The 19,852-nt window shown below is 37.7% G+C and overlaps 1 protein-coding gene across 4 annotated transcripts in view; it reads right to left on the bottom strand.

Moving 5' to 3' along the window:
* KCNMA1 (potassium calcium-activated channel subfamily M alpha 1) overlaps window positions 1-19,852 on the bottom strand; it is a 545,630-nt gene that overhangs the window by 404,310 nt on the left and 121,468 nt on the right. For all 4 annotated transcript variants that reach the window (XM_067299877.1, XM_067299878.1, XM_067299876.1 and 1 more), the window contains one exon: window positions 3,986-4,150. In XM_067299877.1, coding sequence (XP_067155978.1) covers window positions 3,986-4,150 — 165 coding nt within the window. The remainder of the gene's footprint in view (window positions 1-3,985; window positions 4,151-19,852) is intronic.

Raw genomic sequence — 19,852 nt, 5'->3', positions numbered from 1 at the left:
TTGTGTGCCAGGGAGAAAATCAGTTCTGCCAGTTTTCAGAATCACTTCTACAGAGAAATTGCAAAAGTCTGTACACACAGATCAGTTTGCACAAGAGCCATATCTTTGGTCTTTCCTTGTGAGAGCTAACATGGGTATGTAAAAAATCCTTCCAAAATCTAGATAACAAGACTGGTTTTGCCCCACTGTTCACAAGAAATACAGCTGGCAAGCCAAGACATCTGTCATAAGATTTTGCAGAAAATTTCAGATATGTAAAAGGTTGCTTTATTGCTTTATTTTTTTTTAGTTGAACATTTAATTTGAAGTCAGAAAGAAAATATTTCAAGGTTTGGGAAGGTTTTGATTTCTCCTGTTTAACTTTTTCAAATGTAATTTCTCCTCTTTTATCACTGAAACAGGAGGAGATTTAAGAAAACAATATATATTTTTTTGCATTGCTTTCAGTTATGGAACTCTTCGTTTTGTTTTCCATCAATTCATTAAAGATTTCTAAGAAAACTAGTGGGAGGGGAGTCTCCTCTTTCAAAGATTTCAGGACCAGGATGGGTTAAATCATTTCACTAACTGTCTCCAACAACCCAGATCATGAGCAACAAGCAACTTCTCTGCTTTGCAGATAGATGCACTGAAATACATTATTTGGAAAATGTTATCTGTCTTGACAAAGATTTAAAAAGCTAATGATTCAACAAGTTCTTGAATAAATAACTTGATAAAAATGTCATGTCAGATCAGCTGAAAATATTTTGTAGCATTATTTTTAGTACTTTTCATTGAAGTTTTGACACATTTTTAGTGAAGTTAGGGTATCCAAAAAAACCTACAATGACCATTTTGAAATGGAATATTCTAAACATTTTTCAACCTTGTTTCTCAAGTACATCTTTGAGAAAAAAGAACAATTAACACCTAGCATAATTTCCAAATTAAAAAAAAAAAAGCTGTAATTTTTTCAACTAGCTTCACAGCTATAATGTTGAAGAAGACCTTCTGCTCTGTTTCTTCAAGGTTTCCTTACAATTTACAGCTACTGTTGTCTAAAGAGAAATGTTTGCTTTTACACAAGAATTGTCTTACATTGACATGAGTGTGATTCTGTACTACAAATACATAGACGTGGAGCCGTGAAGTTTTGTCCTGTATTTCTCAAGCTGCTGCCCTTTATTTTCTTCAACTATAGGTAGTCAGGAAAATCATAATTTAAAGATAATAGAACTGTATAATAATTGATTATAAAACTGAGAGATAATTATTGATGCAGCAACTATATAAATATCTAGTCCAACATTCACAAGGCACCCAGGCAATCTGATTTGTTAAATTAGGAAGTCATTTTATGAGATTACTGGGAAAGAGATAAAAGCTAGACTAGACGTGTCAAAGACTTGACATAGGCTTCAGCAGAAATAGGTCCTGAAAACACTCAATTTGGTTCCATAGACAGCATTTGCCATTTCACTGGGATCCACTTCAGTGAAAAGAACTGCACAGGTAAGAATGATAAAGTGAGTTTTTCCATGAGAAGAAAATGCTAATAAGGTTCCACTTTACATTGATGCATATACAACACTGCCAGCTTGTCTCTTTCAGTTGCCAAATAAATCCAGGCAGCAGTTGCACAACAGCCTTCAGGTATCACACTGCACTAAAGATCAATTACAACTCTTTGCCCAAGTCCATGTTCAGTGGACCGCTTTTTTTTTTTCTTTTTTTTAAATGGTGGATGTGTTAGATTAATTTTAATTTAAACTCTCACTTACAGTGTAAAAAGGTACCATATTTTCTTTAGCTGCAGATACCTCATCCAATTTTGATTCTGTAGCACTGTAAAGTCACCAGCTCTTTCTTAAAAAAAAAAAAATATATATATATATATATATATATATATATACACACACACACTTTGAATCAGAACTATAATAGCTGGCAGGGACAGGCTGTTAGTAGGAATTCATGAGTAAGTCATAGTATTTTCAAACAATCACTTTGATAAAAATATTGAACTTGACTTAGCTACATCCTATATCTACAAATAATGTAAATATTCTTTCTAACAAAACTGTTCACTGAGGCAGTTAACCTTAAGCAAATATTATTGTAATGTAAGTTTTAAATCAATAGTCAAATATTCATACTGCAAATGGTCCTCCAAAAATTACATTCTATCAAGCCAAATCCTGAAACTGATTCACGCCCTGTTAAATGCATCTTGTTTTCTAAACTCAGCAAAATTAACTATCAGACTCAATACACTGCATCTACGCTGCTACTCATATGTCTCAGATGATTAACACTCCTGATGAGCCCAATGTGTAGAATAGTCGCAGTCTATATTCATTCTTGACATGAATATAGACATACTCACAGAAGTAACCTGACCCTATGATGTTGTTCAGCTGCCTAGAGATAAAACTCTGGAAATAAACTAGTCCCTTCTAAGAGACAAGGGTGCACTGTAAGTACAAAAACAGGAAAGAAAAGAAAGAAAATCGCCAAATGAAATTGCGTAAGTTCTCCCAGTATCTTGAAGAAAAACACATAGTAAAATATGTTCTATATTTTAGGTTTTGGCTTTGACTGTCTGTTTGCATTTGTGCTGGCATTTACCTCAGTAAAGACAACACAGGCTCATTTATGATTAAATAGCTAGTAACATAAGACTCCTGCTTTTGGGTAACTTCTATCCTTGACACTTAAATCAGAAGAAGAAGTATGACTCTAAGAGTTGTCATTTTAATGTTGAAGATATCAGAAAAGCATGAGAAAAATCAATATGCTGCTTTTCATAAAATGATCAATATGCCAGTTTGACATAAAAGACATATGTAATGCTAAAAGCAACACTGGAATATGCTGTCAAACTATTGGTAAAAGTCAGTGTGTAACAGAAGCAAAGAGGCAGAAGGTATTTTTATTAAAAAAAAATAATGAAAATAGTATTATTGCAGAACTAAACAAAACAGAAAAATATGGTAGCAAGTGAGCCACTTCAACTTTTCACTGTAAAGAACTTAACCGAGAAGTGCCACTCCTTCCCCCCACCCAAAAAAAAAAAAAATACAGACAAGAACAGACTTACAATAAAATATCTCTCAATCAAAGTAAACAACCAAGGACACAAATTTTGTTTTCATTTTAACCCAAACTAGTCCAAGAGTTTCACTGGGATTACACAAGTTTTAGCTGGAGATGGGATTTAAGTTGTTTCATCTGATAATTTATAAGTACGTGCATTCTAACAGGAAAACTAATCAAAATCATACAGAAGATACCTTTGACTGCAGTGGACTCCACAGAAAACCCTTTGAATTTCAGTACGATTTGACAAGGCTATAAAATACTTAAATTTAAATAAAGTGAAAACCATAAAGTTTTCCAGTGAAGTTAAGCTGCAAGTCATATATTATCAATACCTGATTTGTATCTCTATTTGACACCTAACTGTTTGCATGATTAAATATTTTCTAAGGCAACAGAAGAAGAGACAGAGAAAACACAAAATCATTACTCGTCTTTGGAAAGTATCCTAAATTTTATTGCACATCCAATTCAAACTTGGCTTTACAGTTCTGACCACTATCTGCATATATACCACTGTGCCTATTTTTCAAGTCGGCTTCCATTTTTGCTAGTGCAATTTTACTTCCAGAGAAAGTAGGCCTGTAGTTTTACCCCATAATATGAATACAAAATTACTATGTCCATTGTTTGGAGCAGAGTTCAAAATCACAGTGCAAGTATATTGAGCTGGGCTGGGGGGAAAAAAAAAAATGTGAAACTATGGCAGAAGAGAGCTTTTTTTACTTGCTGTCTCTACTGTGCAGCAGGAATTAGTCTGTTATTTTACTTCCAAAAAAGTGGAGACTGACTCAGTGCTGATGCAACAAACCAACCAAAAATCCTCCACTAATGTTGGGAAACACAGTATTTGTTAACAAATGCTCTTTGAAATAAGAATATAGAAAAATCACAGAAAACTCACAAGAACTCGGCCAGTTAACGTCTGGGCAGATATCATGACTCCTGCCCAATCCTTCACAGAGGTCATCCATCCCACTTCTGCTGCCACATTCTCCTCTTTTTCATCTGTAGGTTTGCAGGCCCCATCTGCCTGTGTATCTCCACCACCATTGATCTTCTGGGCCTCCTGCAAAATAAGGTTTGAGGTTTGTTAATACTTAACAAATTGTCACCAAGGGTCAGCATATAGTTGTGGCTATACTGTGCGTGCCAGGAAATAAGCAAATCAGTCCTCTTGGATTCCTGTTGGAAGAAACTAAGCAGGCTACATCCCCACGTCCTATAGAAGTAGCTGTTCTAAAGAACTAGATTACTAACAGCTAGCTAATACAATAGTCCTTGACATTAAATCTTAAAAACGTATATTTGCCACAAAATATGCTATATGTTCCATCCCTATATGCAGCATAATTACCAAGAGCCACATATGCAATTATGTAGCTGCTTATAAATGTACTTATCAGACATACACTGAAGGAAAATTTATTAGTTCAAATCAATGTGTACTAAGTGTGAACATAAATTATGTACAATTTGAATTTATTATCACTAGAATTAATTATCTGGGTAAACCTCCTCTGAGAAGCATGATGTAACAAGACAATAATTATCAAGTGTGAGGGGAACAACATACACTGTAGAGAACCTTCAGGGAGCTGCCATGCTATCAGTGAACCAGTGTTTCAATGAAAGTGTTTAATATATCACAGGAATCCTTCTGTCAGTAAGTGTTGGCTCTTGCAGAACGGAGAGCTAGAAATTAAAGGAGTCTCAGCTGCACTAAGCTGACTGATGAGTCACATGCACTGGAATTCATATCAGTCTCTCACGGATGCTGCTGCAGCAAGGATGTCGTGCTTCTCTAACTGCCTATGTGCTACAGGCATGGATGCTGCACAAAAATCAAGGGCAGTGATAGGAAAAGCCTGCCTGGATTGTACATCATTTAAAACATATCATATGCAAAGTATCAGACTGTGCCTTGAGCAGTGACAGCATAACACTAAAGAGTTCCTGAACGCTTCACAAGTTACGTTAAACAAGCAAAGCATGGGTGAGGCAGCAAAATCCAGGACTGAGGTAGGTACGCAGCACCTGAACTGTGCCTATAGATCTATGTTAGGGCTTTGAGCACTCGGCACAGACCAGCAGCTTGGAAGACCTTGTTTATAGATCATTTGCCTATAGGCCACTAAGCATGAAATGCCTTTAATCCCCTTTGGGATTCCTGTTATTAAAGCAAAGACGTTCGACACCTGTTGAGTGGTTATTACTACGGTAGGAATACTACATATCTCCGTCAGAATGCAGAGCTGTGAGCTGACCTTGGGCACGCAGCTGGGCACACCATCAAGGGTGCTTCCTGAGAGCAGTACTGAGCTAATGAAGCAGTTACACTGAATCTGTCAAAGGACAGCAGCAGAGTAACTCTAAAAACGTAATATGGAGCCCAACAGTTGTTCTTGCAGAACTGCACGGTTTTGCATCTTAATTAGCTAACCAGATTCCTCTCTGCTACTCTCCTACCCTAAATGTGGGCTCTATCTTGTTACTAGCAATTACAATACAGAGCATGAGATGGCTATATTGTTAGTAACAAATTATTCATCGTTACAACAGTAATTCAATACTTTTTGAGCAAATAATCAGACAAAAGATAAAAACTACTTTATATTTACATAACTGGACCTCATTCAGTGATAAATATGGATACAATGAATCAGATGCTTTGCAATCAGAATTGAAAGAAGTATACTGCATTGCACATGCACAAAGCACAAACTACTGAAGTGAGCTCATTGCTAAAGACAGTAAGACACACAAGACATTTCCACAAGAGTAAGAATTGGCTAGGGACTATTTGTGACCCATGTTATCACCAAGCCATACAAGTTGGTCCTAAAGAAATGCCCTGACCACCACCAGTATTTTGATTATAAATCAGAAAAGAAAGAGAAACCTGTCTTTTTTTCTTTCTGAATGGATGATGCAGTTGTATATACCAGACATTGCAACAAAACAGCACTGAGCTTTAGGCAAGCACATCGCCAGGGCCCTGAGGGCACCAAGAGGCCACAGTGGCCCTGACCAGCCTCCCCTCATCTCAGCCCAGCCTGGGGCCGTCAGTCGCTGCCTTGCGACACCGCAGCGGTGCCGGCTCCAGCTCTGCTACGGCCCCTGACCCCATCCCCAGAGCTCTGCCTGGCCGTCACAGGACTGTGTCGGACCCTGCTTCACCTCCCAGGGCCTGATCCGGACCCTGGCTCAGCGGCTCGCCTCCCCAGCCCGCCCCGCAGCGGTGCCCGATGCCGGGGCTGGAGCCGACCTGCTCCCCACGGGCAGGGGCCCAGCCCTGCCCCACCAGGAGTCCCCGCCACTGCCGGGGCGCTGCGGACTTCTAAAAACCTACGTGCATCCTGTGCCGTTCATGGAGCTCTCTTTTCCCTCCAGTTTGTCTGCGCTCTGTAGCAGTTACAGCTTGTCTTTTAGAACACAAACTTTTCAGGGCAGGTTTTACTACACGATCCTGCTCTGCGCAGCACAGTGGACCACAGTGTGCTGCACACTTTTCTACTCTGTACAAGTTTATACGCAATAATGGTATTAATGTGGCTTTCACAGTAAGGGAAGTGTAATTATTTCTTCCTCTCAGATAAGAAACAGACAGTGATTAAGTGCCAAACCCAGTCTCCAGAGAAGTCATTGGTAGAGTACGGATGAAACCGCAGGTTTCTTGTTTTTTTCACCCATCAACCCTGTTTAAAATGAAGAGAATGCACATCCTGCTGAGAAACATTCACAAATATAAATTTTGTTATAAAAAGTCACAGATCTACAAATAATTGAACAAAGAGCTGAATGCAAAAGTCTATTTTACGGTAGTGAACTTGAAAATATTAACATTGGAAAATTCAATTATTGCTTCCATATTTCTTCCTTACCCCATACCCTTTTGTCAATATTTCAAACTGAATTTTCAACACTTGATTATTCATAAGAACATAAAAATAAAATTCCCTAACACTCAATAAAATAGTAAACAAGTCATTTTATCGAAGGAGAAAAGCAACTGTTTGTGATCAGTGGCACAGAGTCTAGTTGGAGGCCTGTAGCTAGTGGTGTCCCCCAGGGGTCAGTCCTGGGTCCAGTCTTGTTCAACTTCTTCATCAATGACCCGGGTGAAGGGACAGAGTGCACCCTCAGCAAGTTTGCCAATGATACAAAACTGGGAGGAGTGGCCGATACGCCAGAGGGCTGTGCTGCCATTCAGAGAGACCTGGACAGGCTGGAGAGGTGGGCAGAGAGGAACCTCATGAAGTTCAACAAAGGCAAGTGCAGGGTCCTGCACCTGGGGAGGAATAACCCCATGCACCAGTACAGGTTGGGGGTTGACCTGCTGGAAAGCAGCTCTGCGGAGAAGGACCTGGGAGTGCTGGTGGACACCGAGTTAAGCATGAGGCAGCAATGTGCCCTTGTGGCCAAGAAGGCCAATGGTATCCTGGGGTGCATCAGGAAGAGTGTTGCCAGCAGGTGGAGGGAGGTGATTCTCCCCCTCTACTCAGCCCTGGTGAGGCCACATCTGGAGTACTGCGTCCAGTTCTGGGCTCCCCAGTACAAGAGGGATGTGGCACTACTGGAGCAAGTCCAGCGAAGGGCCACAAAGATGATTAGGGGACTGGAGCATCTCTCTTATGAGGAAAGGCTGAGAGAGCTTGGCCTGTTTAGCCTGGAGAAGAGAAGGCTGAGAGGAGATCTTATCAACGTGTACAAGTATCTGAAGGGAGGGTGTCGAGAGGATGGGACCAGACTCTTTTCAGTGGTGCCCAGCGACAGGACGTGAGGCAACGGGCACAAACTGAAACACAGACAATTCCATCTGAACATGAGGAAAAACTTTTTCACTGTGAGGGTGACAGAGCACTGGAACAGGTTGCCCAGAGAGGTGGTGGAGTCTCCTCTGGAGATATTCAAAATGCGCCTGGACACAATCCTGTGCAATGTGCTCTAGGTGACCCTGCTTGTGCAGGGGGGTTGGACTAGATGATCTCCAGAGGTCCCTTCCAACCTCAGCGATTCTGTGATTCTGTGATATTTTCAGTAAGTTCTAACACTCTAGAGTTCTTTTTGGCGTTGTATTGACTTTTGGTTGCCAACAACATATAGCAATAAGACTTGTTCAGTAGCTGATTCTCTGGAGGTGTTAAAGTCTTTCATATCTTTGGAGGACTGTATCTATGCATTTATACCACTTCTTGTTTCACAGTTATGAAAATCTCCCACCCATATTATTTCTTAATTAAAATATAAGTAAAAATATGATCCTCTGCCAAGCATCCTTTGGAGCAGAGTCTCATAACCAACTACATACCAAGCTTAACTCCTGCTAACATTGTAGCTATAACTAGTATGCAGACAAGTTATTGTTATATAATATTCCTGTTTAGTTGGGATATTTCATATTTTTCATTTACATGGCTAGACTCTTCACACACTTAACTGGCAATTAAATATTAAAAAAATTTCCTAGTCATTTGTGCAACTGTGCAGAGACCATTGAGGGAGATTTCAATACTGCTTTCATTTATACTGTATACAAATCAGTCCTATTATTAACTGTATAGTTCTGTTCATTATTATTTCTTCACCTCAAAGCATTAACTAACCAACATCACAACCCGAAAAAGGTGCTTAAGAAAAGAATCTGACAGTGATGGTAATTGTTTAATTATTTACAGACTCAGTAGGTACAAGTAAGATAATACTATCTTTATCAAGTCTGCTTACCTGTTGTTTCACAAAGTGCTCATTATTTTAATTACTTGATGACAGGAACAATTTGGGTAGATTAAGTGAGAAGAAGCATATTTTGTAAGACATCTTTCCTGGAACAAGATGCATAATGAGAAGGGGTCTATAGGAACTGGGACTCGCTGATCTACTTGCAAATGACCAGAAACGGACCACAAACTTCAATGCTTTGGTTTATGTTTTCAACAGTAAGTAATGACTTAGATTACACAACCACTAGGATGCCTAAACCTTAAGAGGGCAGACTTTAAAAGGGGAAAGACACTTGAGAACAGTTTTCACTTTTGAAAATGTCATTGAGCCTGCCTCAAGGCAGGGAAGGCCTGCCTTAGATTCTGATGCCAGCAACTTGCAATTTTATCTCTATTAACTGCCACTCAGTTAACAGCATTGCATTCCTAGAGTCTGCATTTTAAGAAATATTCTATATATAAATACTTCAGATCAACAACCCCTTCATACACACCATTCCCATACACTGGAAATCTATGGTTATGTTCCTTTCTTTTAATTCAACTGTTTCCCCAAAGCCACCAGCAAAGCTATATGAAGAAGAATAATTTTGTGTATGATACTCTAGTTCCCTTTCTACTAGGCAGACCTCTAAAACACTGAGTTAATAATTATTAGACTTCTATCAGTAATTGAATTTTGTGGCCTTCAATAGATTCTTTCATCATTTTGATAAGCCTGAAGGGGGTCTTAAATTTAGATAAAGCCATAATATTATGCTGTATTCTCAACATCTGGGTAATGTACAGCGTATGTCAAGACACCCGGTACATTGCCACAGCAGATGTTCTCTATCAGATATATCCAGATGAAACACTTGCTGAAATTCTTAATACTTACTAAGTACCAGTTCGTCCAGTGTTAAAAACAAATGAAACAAACCAAAAAAAACGACACTGAAGCAGTTCACCTGTTCCACTGCAGAGTTTATCAAACAAGGATTTCACTGGAATACTAATGGATGGTGACAGAGCAGATGGGGAAGGTGAAAAATTATAGAGGTATTGGGACTTACAAATCACTTTGAAAGGAGTCAAACTTATAGGAAAGAGAAAGCAAAGGCTAAAGTAACTAAATGCCATTTAAGAGGTACTCACTATAAACTGGCCTATCCACAGCACTTCTTTGAATATTAGGTTCTTACTCAATATTAGGTTACACTGACGTCAGCTATCATATTGTAGCTGTGGTTTGGTTAGTTTAAGAGGATTAATTATTGATACCCAGAAAAACATTATTCCTTTCACTGAAGAAAAGGAAACAGAATGATCTGTGGAAAACATGCCTGATGAGATAGCCAAGCATTTTTCGCTCATAAAATATTCAGAAGCTAGGTAATTCAGTGTTTGCAAATTTGGCAGCTTAAGAAAACTTAAGTCCAAAATAGATTTCAAAAGTTCTCTTATTAGTTCAAGAATGAGATAGTAAAATCCTGTGAGACAACTATTATTCTTGCTTTCTGCAGAAATTCTGAGACGCTCTGTGCCAATCCTTGCTTACTCCAGCAACAAAAATGCAGCCTTCTGCACTGATCAGAAAATCCTTTGCTGTGAAGAGCCTAGGCTGCAAGGCCAAACACATGCTTTCATTTTTCTAGTTACCAGCTTCTCTGTTTCATTCGCAGATAACCACAGTCCCCTGACAGATTTGTTTCTATGCCCGTCATATTTCCAGTATTGGTTACATGTGTAAAATCTTCTTTTCATGTCATTGTTTTGACTGCTAGAAATTGCAGCAGTAGGGGAATTAAATCTAAAACTTTGACCTGAGAGGCAAGGGAAACTAGATTAGTAAAATACAGTATTCCAGCAACGATCCCACAACCAGCATAATAGTCCGTCAGACAAAGGGTTCCAAGTATGGTTGTCACTTGAGAATACAAAACAGCAGAGACCTAAGTTAGCTGAAATGTGAAGAAAATGCAAAGTCTAGAGCATCCTACATGTTAACAGAGGGGTTATATTCCTGTTCCCTGCCATCTTTCATAAGAAGAAAAAGTTAAAATGTTCAGAGGCAAGCTTTGTAAACATCAGCACACCAAGACTTTGCCAGTTGGCCTTCACAGAGAGCAGAATCTGAAGTTATAGAAAAATCTGGAATTTCCACTATATGGAAAACTAAAGCTTTGAATAAGAAGTTTGCACTGATTTTTCCACAGATATAGCACTCTCTTTATATTAGGATTATGCCCTGATTTTCAGATCAAGATAGTAAAAGATCACATAACAGAATGGTTCCTGTGGCTCCATAAGAGACTCCACAAATACTGAAGAACATTGCATTATGTTCCTCAGTCCCCTAACACAAAAGGTAAAATAAAGATATTTACAACAGACTTACAAACAACTTACAAGTCTTATGCCTAATGTGTCCCTAATTTGCATATTCTATATCTTGTTCATTCCTTGTCCTTTCTTGCACACAGGAGTTTTGAAGACCAGCAGAGTGTTTTAATTTGCACAACATGCTCATGCTTCCCCTCCTTGTTACTGACAGTTCATAGCAGAACTTATCCCAAAGCTTAGTTTTACTCCTTTTATTTCTCTTCAGGAACTTTGAAACAAACAAACAAACAAATTTTTTTTCAAATTTAAATTTGGATAGCAGACTATTTGGAAAGAAGGTTCAATGTGTTGTAATAAGATGACAGCTTAATATAGCAGATGAGTTTGCAGGTGAACAGTGCTGACAATTTTCAGACATAAGGTCACGAAGTCACAATTGATCAAGAGCTGAGCAGCGAAGAACAGGCCCCAAAGAAAAATACAATGGAAAACAAACTAGAAAGTTGGCTGAGTGATTTCCACAGGAACCTAAGACTCAGGAGACGCACTGAAATCCCTGTTCTGCCACCGAAATCTTATATGTCCTCACATGGACATATCATCTAGCCTTTTCATGTCTTCACCCCCCACACCTATAAAAATAGAGTAATGGTAGCTTCTGTTGCATACGGATCTTATTAAAATAACTATTTAGGATTTTAAGTGTTTCCACAGTATAGAATGGCAGGTGATGTAAGCACAGTGTATATGGAATCATAAAGTAAGACATAATATAAGTGTACTTGTTATTAGACAAATTCTACAAGACAATTCAACACATAACACAGAAGAATAAAGGTGAAGCAGTGAAATAGTTCAGGCATTATGGTGAAATGGAAAAACATAATCTTAGTAATGTTTCCAGGAAAGTAAAGATAGATAATGAAAATAGTTCCCACTGAAGTTATAGAAGAGTAAGGAAGGGAGGAATATTGGAGAATGACTCAATATGGCTTCTTTGAAAGTAACAAAAATTTTAAAAATTGCACTTAATGAAAGAGATTGACAGAAGGAGAGCATGATTCCTGCAGCTGAAAATCTGCAAGAAAAACAAAGTCATTAAATGTACATACATTAAAGTGAGCAAACAGGGTGTGCTTTAAGAGTTTATGATGTTTAGTTCAAAATAGTACACATGTTTATGCCAATAGTTATGTAAAGCTTGATAAATTCACTAGTTTATATGTGAATAATTTCACTTCTATTTGTTCACAAAAGTGAATCCTTAAGTTTCCCTCTGCTTCTGAGTGTACATCATACCATATTTTGGCTCAGGGCAACCTACAGAAAGAAATAATTGGTGAACTTGTCATAAACCTAGATAACAAGTAAAGTTATTGTCTGCAAAAAAACAAAAATAAAATAAAAGGACAAGTCAGTTATGTACAGATTACGAGTATTCACAGAATTTTTCACAGATTTTCAAGCTAATGCCCGGCCCACATCCACAAACTTCTTTTCCTTTGCTATTGTAAAAAGAACATTCCCTATTAATTTCTTTTACAAAGACTGACCTATTATCATATTAAAATATTCCCCACAGCCCCTGTTCAATTATCAAGTAGCATAGAAAAGGGCAAAACAAGCATTTCATTTTGTTAACAGGAACACTGAGTTTAAATCAAAGGAGACATATCATTGTTCTTTGGTGTCTATGTAGCGTAGAAATAGGTGCATTAGGCAGATTAGACAGTTACTCTTCAGGACAGAGGGTTAGTGTTTATCAGTCGGTTCTGTGGTTCAAACCTTAACCTGAGACAGTTCTTCCAAAATGTATATTTTAGAAAGAACATAAGAGTAACCATGCCAGATCTCTAACGTTTCAGATGATGGAACTTAAATTTGTAAAAATATCAGCAATGCCTGATGAAACTGAGTTATCAGAACTATAGAAGGGGAAGGGAATCTGGATGTAAAAGCATAGAGAAAGGTAGAAAGGTATATGCATTTTTCTGTCACATCCACTAATTTTGTTTGCTTCCATCTGACAGAAACCAACTCACACGGAAAAAATACAGCTGGAGACTTAAGTGATAGAGGGCATTATCATGAAATGAACACTGCAGAATTACCTACATCCTACTAATTAACCCAGGCCTAATTTCCTTCTGCTATAGAAAATAAAAGACATCTTAAACAGAAGTGATTCTCTGAAGACTTGCTACAAGCATTGAAAACACACATTTCACTTACTCTGCTAATACTTAACTCATTTTTGTGATACTGTATCATTCACTGAAAGCCTAAAGTCTTGAAGTGCTGCACAAAAGTGAGGAAAGGTCTTAAAAAAAAAAAATAGTGGGAAAATTAGCTAACTTGTTTACCTTGATTATAGGAAGTACTTTAGCTGATTACTTGTAATTTTGTTGTTGTTGCTGTTAACATGAAATAATACCCAACTCTACAAATAAATCCAGGTTTTCAATCATCACCTCTTGACATTTTTTACTGCTACAAAAGAATGAAAGATTCATTGAAAATAATGTATTGTTTCATTTTGCCCATTTTTAAGACTAGAATTACCAGTATATCTTTTGTTTATGATCCAATATGATCTAAATAATCAGAGTAACTTTTCTAATGTTATTAAGTGGTAGAAACAGCAATAAGAAAACTGCTGAAAAAATCTATTCTCTGCCAGGAATCCACTATTAACATAGATTATTAAAAGGTTCCAACAGTAGAAATTTCATCTAAAAGGCTTACACATTTGAACATAGAAGAAGTGGACTCAAACATTTATGCTTTCTGTTTTACATAAAGTAGCAAATTATTACTATTATGTGGGAGTACAGGCAACCTTCCTCTATGCAAAGCCTGTCAGACAAACTTTATTTGCATTTATGTTTTTAAAAAGGTTTACAAGACTTTTATCAGCAGATCTTGGAGGTAACAGGCTAAAAGATGGAGGAGGCTGGCAGTGGAACTGAAATATCTATGAGATTCACAAATACAACTATTTGGGAGTATCATTAACACATTAATCAACAATGATTTGAAGAATGCCTGAGAACCATTCTATTTGCCATATTGGGCAAACTAGTCATCTCCAAAGCCTTTTGGGTTTTTTTTTGATTTTTCTATTCAAGGGTAGCATAAAATATTTCTGTTTATTGTATTAAAAATATAAAGAAAATCACAATGAACTAAAGGCAGCTCTCCATAGGATATAAATCCATACCTGGTCTATTTGCTGACCTAGGAAATTAAGTTCCAGTGTGCAGCACATACATTTTTGAAGAGCAGCAAGTCAGACAATAAGTAATTAACAATATTTAATAGCACACTTAAAGCTTGAAGAGTTCATTGCACTCTCTATGGGAGTTAGAGAGAGTGAGAGACAGAGCACACAAATGTGCAGGGATCTGAAGGAAAAATACATGGTAGTTGGAATTTTCAAAAATGTTGAAAATGCAGATTTAGTTGTAAAGTAGCAGTTTCAATGATTAATTTGAGATAATTATATCACACTAAACATTCCCCCTAAGGGACCAGTCATCTCACTGTAAGAAATGTACAAGTGTCATTACTGAATCAAGTAGCTATGACCCCATTCATACCCCACTGATATGGAAATAATATTGTTTAGTCTTAAACTCATAACTCCCTTGCATAGATGATTAGATAGATGAAAGTTTTTAAACCTAAAGGAAGACCTATTCCCTGTCCCTGTGGATAAATTTCTTTTAGGTAACATACGGGGGTTTTTTGGTCCTCTTCCCAGGCAATAAATATCGACAAATTATCTAAAGTCCGTACTTGTAGATTACGAACACAACAGCTGTTACAACTAAAATGCAAAGAAACAGGCATGGTTCCTGCAAATTCATAGACAGGGACTGAAATCTAAGGAAACAGAAAGAGGAAAGCCAAATTTTTATTTCACTTTCATACTACAGCTCCATTAATTTTGATTAATGTCATATAATAAGAGAACAAGCCCAGTACATTCTCTTTGGCTTTCTTAACCTCTGCCTGACAGCTGCAAGACAGGGTGAATTAATTCTACCTATCAGAAGCAAAGCAATAGCCAAGGCTGGACAAAAAAGGGAGCACCAGATGGAGGTGATTATGTTGTAGAACCGAGCCTTTCATATTTAATCTCTGCTAGCACAAGGGCCAAGCATGGCAAAATCCCAATAGAATCTATCATTTAGCACAGTCCTTGACTAACCTTTTTGGGGGGAACTGCAGCATCAAACCAACATAACCCACGAACCAAAGTATCTAACACCACCACAGATCAGGAGTGACAGTAATCACTGCAATAGTTGCTAGATAAATGACTAATTTTTGTTCTACTTGTTGCAACTATAATATTTTAATACCAAAAATAACTAAGATACAAGTGTCAAAATAAATTGGCTTATTATTGTTCTGTTGTAATGTGGACAGGATTCATTTGGGGTAAGAATTTCACTCTGAACACTGAATGGAGAATTGGTAAAAATTAACGCCTGTAAATATAAGATATGATTGTTGGTTTGATTTTTTTCCTAGGGTCTCCCTACTTTCTGAAACTTTAGGGATTCTCTTTCCATGCTTTCTACATGCAACCATTACCAGTAACACAGCAAAAACAGTGACTCCAGAAGCTGAGGCTTCAAAAGAAAAAAGGCAATATTATGAGACATGTCAAAAATGGTAAATTTAAGAAAAGGGAAAACAAAGCCAGACTGTCACAAAGAGTTGAGTTCACGTTATGTTTCAGGCTATCTAAATTACATTTCCAGTTTCAGCTTTGAAGAAATTAAGCATAAAGGAACAGATTAAATCATTCTGGAAGTCAAAATCCGAAAATGTTTTAATTTAATAAGGCATTTGTCCAGTACTGTAAAGCTGTCTGAAAATCTTTGCTGATTTAAAACCAGATTTCGGTCTTTGAATACTTCACATACCATAATTATCTGCAATTTAATTTTTTTTATTATTATTACTATTACTTTGTAGAAGTATGGTAAAATCTTGATTCAAGCGTGTCAGTCCCTGTTAATAACTTTTCAATCAATTGGCTGATACATGAGGTACACTTCCCAGTCCTGCTGTGCACTTTGGCTGCATCTTGTTTGCACATCAGCAGAAGACAAGGCCTGTGTCCTGTTGCATGTGGCCTGGTTTCTCCTGGAAGAAACCCAGGCCCTAGGTGTGGAGGAAGCAAGGATGCACTCAGGAAGCTCCCCAGTTTGCGTAACTGGGCGATCGGGACTGCAAGATGCAATGCTGAATACACGTCCTGCAGCTTAGACACAATCACTGCAGACTGACCTGTAACTAACAGTGCAACCTAGCCAAAATACCACTCTAGCTAAAAAGCTCACTCAAGCCATGGATGTAATTTATATCGCCTACTAGCCAGCAGGTTGTTAGAGCAGGTCCCATCCTATGATTACAATTCATTCCCATCTTTTAAATAACGGGAATAGCTTTAAATTAAACGGCACAGAGATCATCTCCTCTTGTGGAGGTATCAGTGATGCGCTGTCAAGAATTAATGCATGACTGTGACATTGATCATGGCCCCTGTAAGTGGTCAAAAGTTGGACTACTGGAGAATAAAGTCACTTAGTGTCCATTTTTACCTCTCATAACATGAAGAACTATATCTAAGTCTTGTTGCTTGTGCAGGATTGAATCTTCCTGTGCCAAACCTGGGAGCTGAAAGAAGGAAACGCTACTCTGACAGGTCATTTTCTAAATGAGACCGGTAGCTCTTTGAAGTTGCTCAGAGGCCTCAAATACTAGAATTAGCTCTGGCAGAGCTGGATGAGTAGCAGAAGACAGGTGAGGTGCTTAAAGGCAGGTATTGTTTTGTCTCATGAGTTTGCAGTGTTGGGCTCCAAAATTCATCACACCAACAAATATTGCATATGGTACAAGAACATGTTACCCGGAAAAACTCAATCTGTCTATAAACTATGTATGACATAGCTAGCAGTTTTGTCTGCTGACCAGGAAAGAGGACAATCAGAGCTCCTTTTGTGAGATGAAAAAAGTAAGAAATAAAAAGGTAACTATTGCTTGATCATCACAAGCTATTGAGTTTTAATTTGCCCAGTCTACATTGGGGGCAGAAGAAACTGACCATGGTCAATAATAAAGAAAAGCTACTGCTACCATGGGAATTTCAGTCTTCAAAAAAGTAGAAATGGGCCATGTCCTTTGTTTACATAACTTGCAGTCTAGTTAAACCTCCTCAGAATAAGTTTTGTCATAACCTGGTGATTAAATTGTGTGATAATCTGGCCTTAAAAAGCCTACAGCTTCAGTTTTTCATTTAATTTTAATATAAATTATTCTGACAAAAGACGTTGCAGCAGCATAAAGATCAACTGATGATTTTCAAACAAACAGCTCATCAAAGCAGAGTATCACACTTCATATTATTCACAAGCTGTGTTTTACAGAACCTACTCATCAGCTTGAAGCTTCAGAATCTTTCTCTATTTACAGTGCTGCATAATATCCTCCCAGAGCTTCTCCAGGATGCAGGTGCCCCCCATAATTTCTTTGTGCATGAGATTCATTGACAGTCCAATCCATGTGAAGTAAAAAAAAGGGGGGGGGGAAACTTGACTTCTTCTTAAAAGAAGAAGAAAGGGCTTAACTAAACCCTAGTAAAGATAAAGGAAGCAATGATTCATGTATTAGTAATTCAGGTTTTCTATAGATCAGGCATTAGTTTTTTCCGTAACTAGATATTGAAGTAACACATATCATTAGAGGACGTAATTGAGAAATTCACTTTGAGGAAGAAATACATATGCATTTAAGATTCAGCCCATGGAGATCAGAAAAAAAGGCATGCACTGAAAGATCAGCTTTACTTCCTAGTTTAAAGGTATTACTTTTAGCCTCACAAAGTAGCTTAGCAAGGGATATTGGGTCTACAGGTTACAAAGACAGCTGTGAGGACATACGTAAATTAATTCTCATTCTGTCTGGAGATATATAGCTCTAAGAATAGTACTGAGGAGTACTTTCTTCCTGGTCATGCCTAAATCATCACTGTCACCATGGTACACACTGTGAATATTTCAAGTGCTTAACTTTATTAATGCTTGTAAAGTGCTCAATATAGTAAAAGTGATGTGTAATGCTTAAGTACTTTTACTACTACTTATTGATAATGCACATATTAGCGACTATTACTCCCCTGTTATACTAGATGCATTCATCTACTACATGTATTGGTCTTACCCCAGGTTGCAAAACATTTTCACCGTATAAAATCAAGTTCTTGTGAAAAGGGAAGCTTCTTCCTTAAGACCAAGTGGTATATCAACTTTTTGCTGTACTGTTTCAATAAAACTTGACTTCAAATCTATTTTAACGGGCACTCTGTGGAAATAAAGTCCATTTGTTATTGATTGGATCATTCTGTAAAAAAAAAAAAGAGATGAAAAATTCAAATAAAAAAATATTTTTTCAGGGTTTTTTTGTTTGCTTGGTTTTTTTTAGGATTTACAAATTAAAAAATGATAAAACTATTCCGTCTCCCCTAAAAACCCACTACTATTGCCACAAGGCTTTACATTTTGAGCTGGAATCACTCATTTCCACAGAAATCTTTTCCTGTACTGATTTCTAGTACTGATTTCTCATGCCAGAGATATCCACAGGGGTCACAAAAAGCTCTAAAATAAGCAAACTTTCAAAATTCTACTTTCATTTTTAGAAAAAGGCAATTACCCAGCATGGGGACCAGTGTAAAGCAATATCCAACAAATCAGAACTTGAGCTGTTTTCCTTTCTGTTACTGCATGTGTAAAAGGACCAATATTTTAAACATTCTACGCAATAATTTTGTCTCTAGATAAGATCTGCAGTCTGACAATGGGGAGGGAAACAGTGCTCTAGAGGGACATCCGTAGCCTAGTTTTCTAAAGAACACCTGTTATAAGAAAAAGGGGGCTCTTAGCTTTATCTATCATATGCAGGAACAAATCTACAAATCTTCAGTGCTTCTACAGATCAGAAAATGATCTCTGTGAGCTGCTATTTAAATACACAGCTTCCCAATACATCCTGCTCTACAATTTCCAGCAGCATCTTTGCAGCTAAATTGCTAAATATAATTTCTCTCTTCTCTTTCAACAAATTTATGAAAACAGATAAAACTTAAACAGAAAGGGGGTAAGAACGACTGGGCCCTAAAACTCCTGCCTCTCAGAGTCCCACCATCTTCAGAAAAGTCCTGGACATGTTTTCTGTTATAATCAACTACAGCAACATATGAAGCCAGCAATGAGAAAGTGCGTAGTGTTCTTTTAAGCCAGAAAGTTAAGTCAGAAAATAAAAAAGGAGTCTTAATTTTGCCACTAGGCATCTCTCTGGATACTCCCAGTTCTGTAGGGATCACAGTATGGAAAGAGAGAGATGTAATAATCGTTGTAAGCAACATTTGATGCTAATATGATGCTGAAAATGATGCTTTCTCCAGAACTATGCAAGTACAGAGACAAAACTAGCAGTTCTTCTGACTAATCTCCTAACCTTCTTTCTAAACTTGTCTTGGAAGGTGCGTTTGCCCTCCTTATGCACCCATCACCTCTGACCACATTAGGATGCTTATCCCCACACAGTAAAGATCAGGAAGAAGCCTCTGAGCTTCTGATTAGTTCAGTAGAAGGTATCTAGTGGCAAGGAAAAGAGCATGTTAAGAGGCAAGATTTACAATCAAAGCC

The sequence above is a fragment of the Apteryx mantelli genome, chromosome 7 (genome assembly GCF_036417845.1).
Source record: "Apteryx mantelli isolate bAptMan1 chromosome 7, bAptMan1.hap1, whole genome shotgun sequence".
Lineage (NCBI taxonomy): Eukaryota > Metazoa > Chordata > Aves > Apterygiformes > Apterygidae > Apteryx > Apteryx mantelli.
The sequence above is the reverse complement of the archived record's forward strand: the minus strand, read 5'-3'. Positions and strand labels throughout refer to the sequence as shown.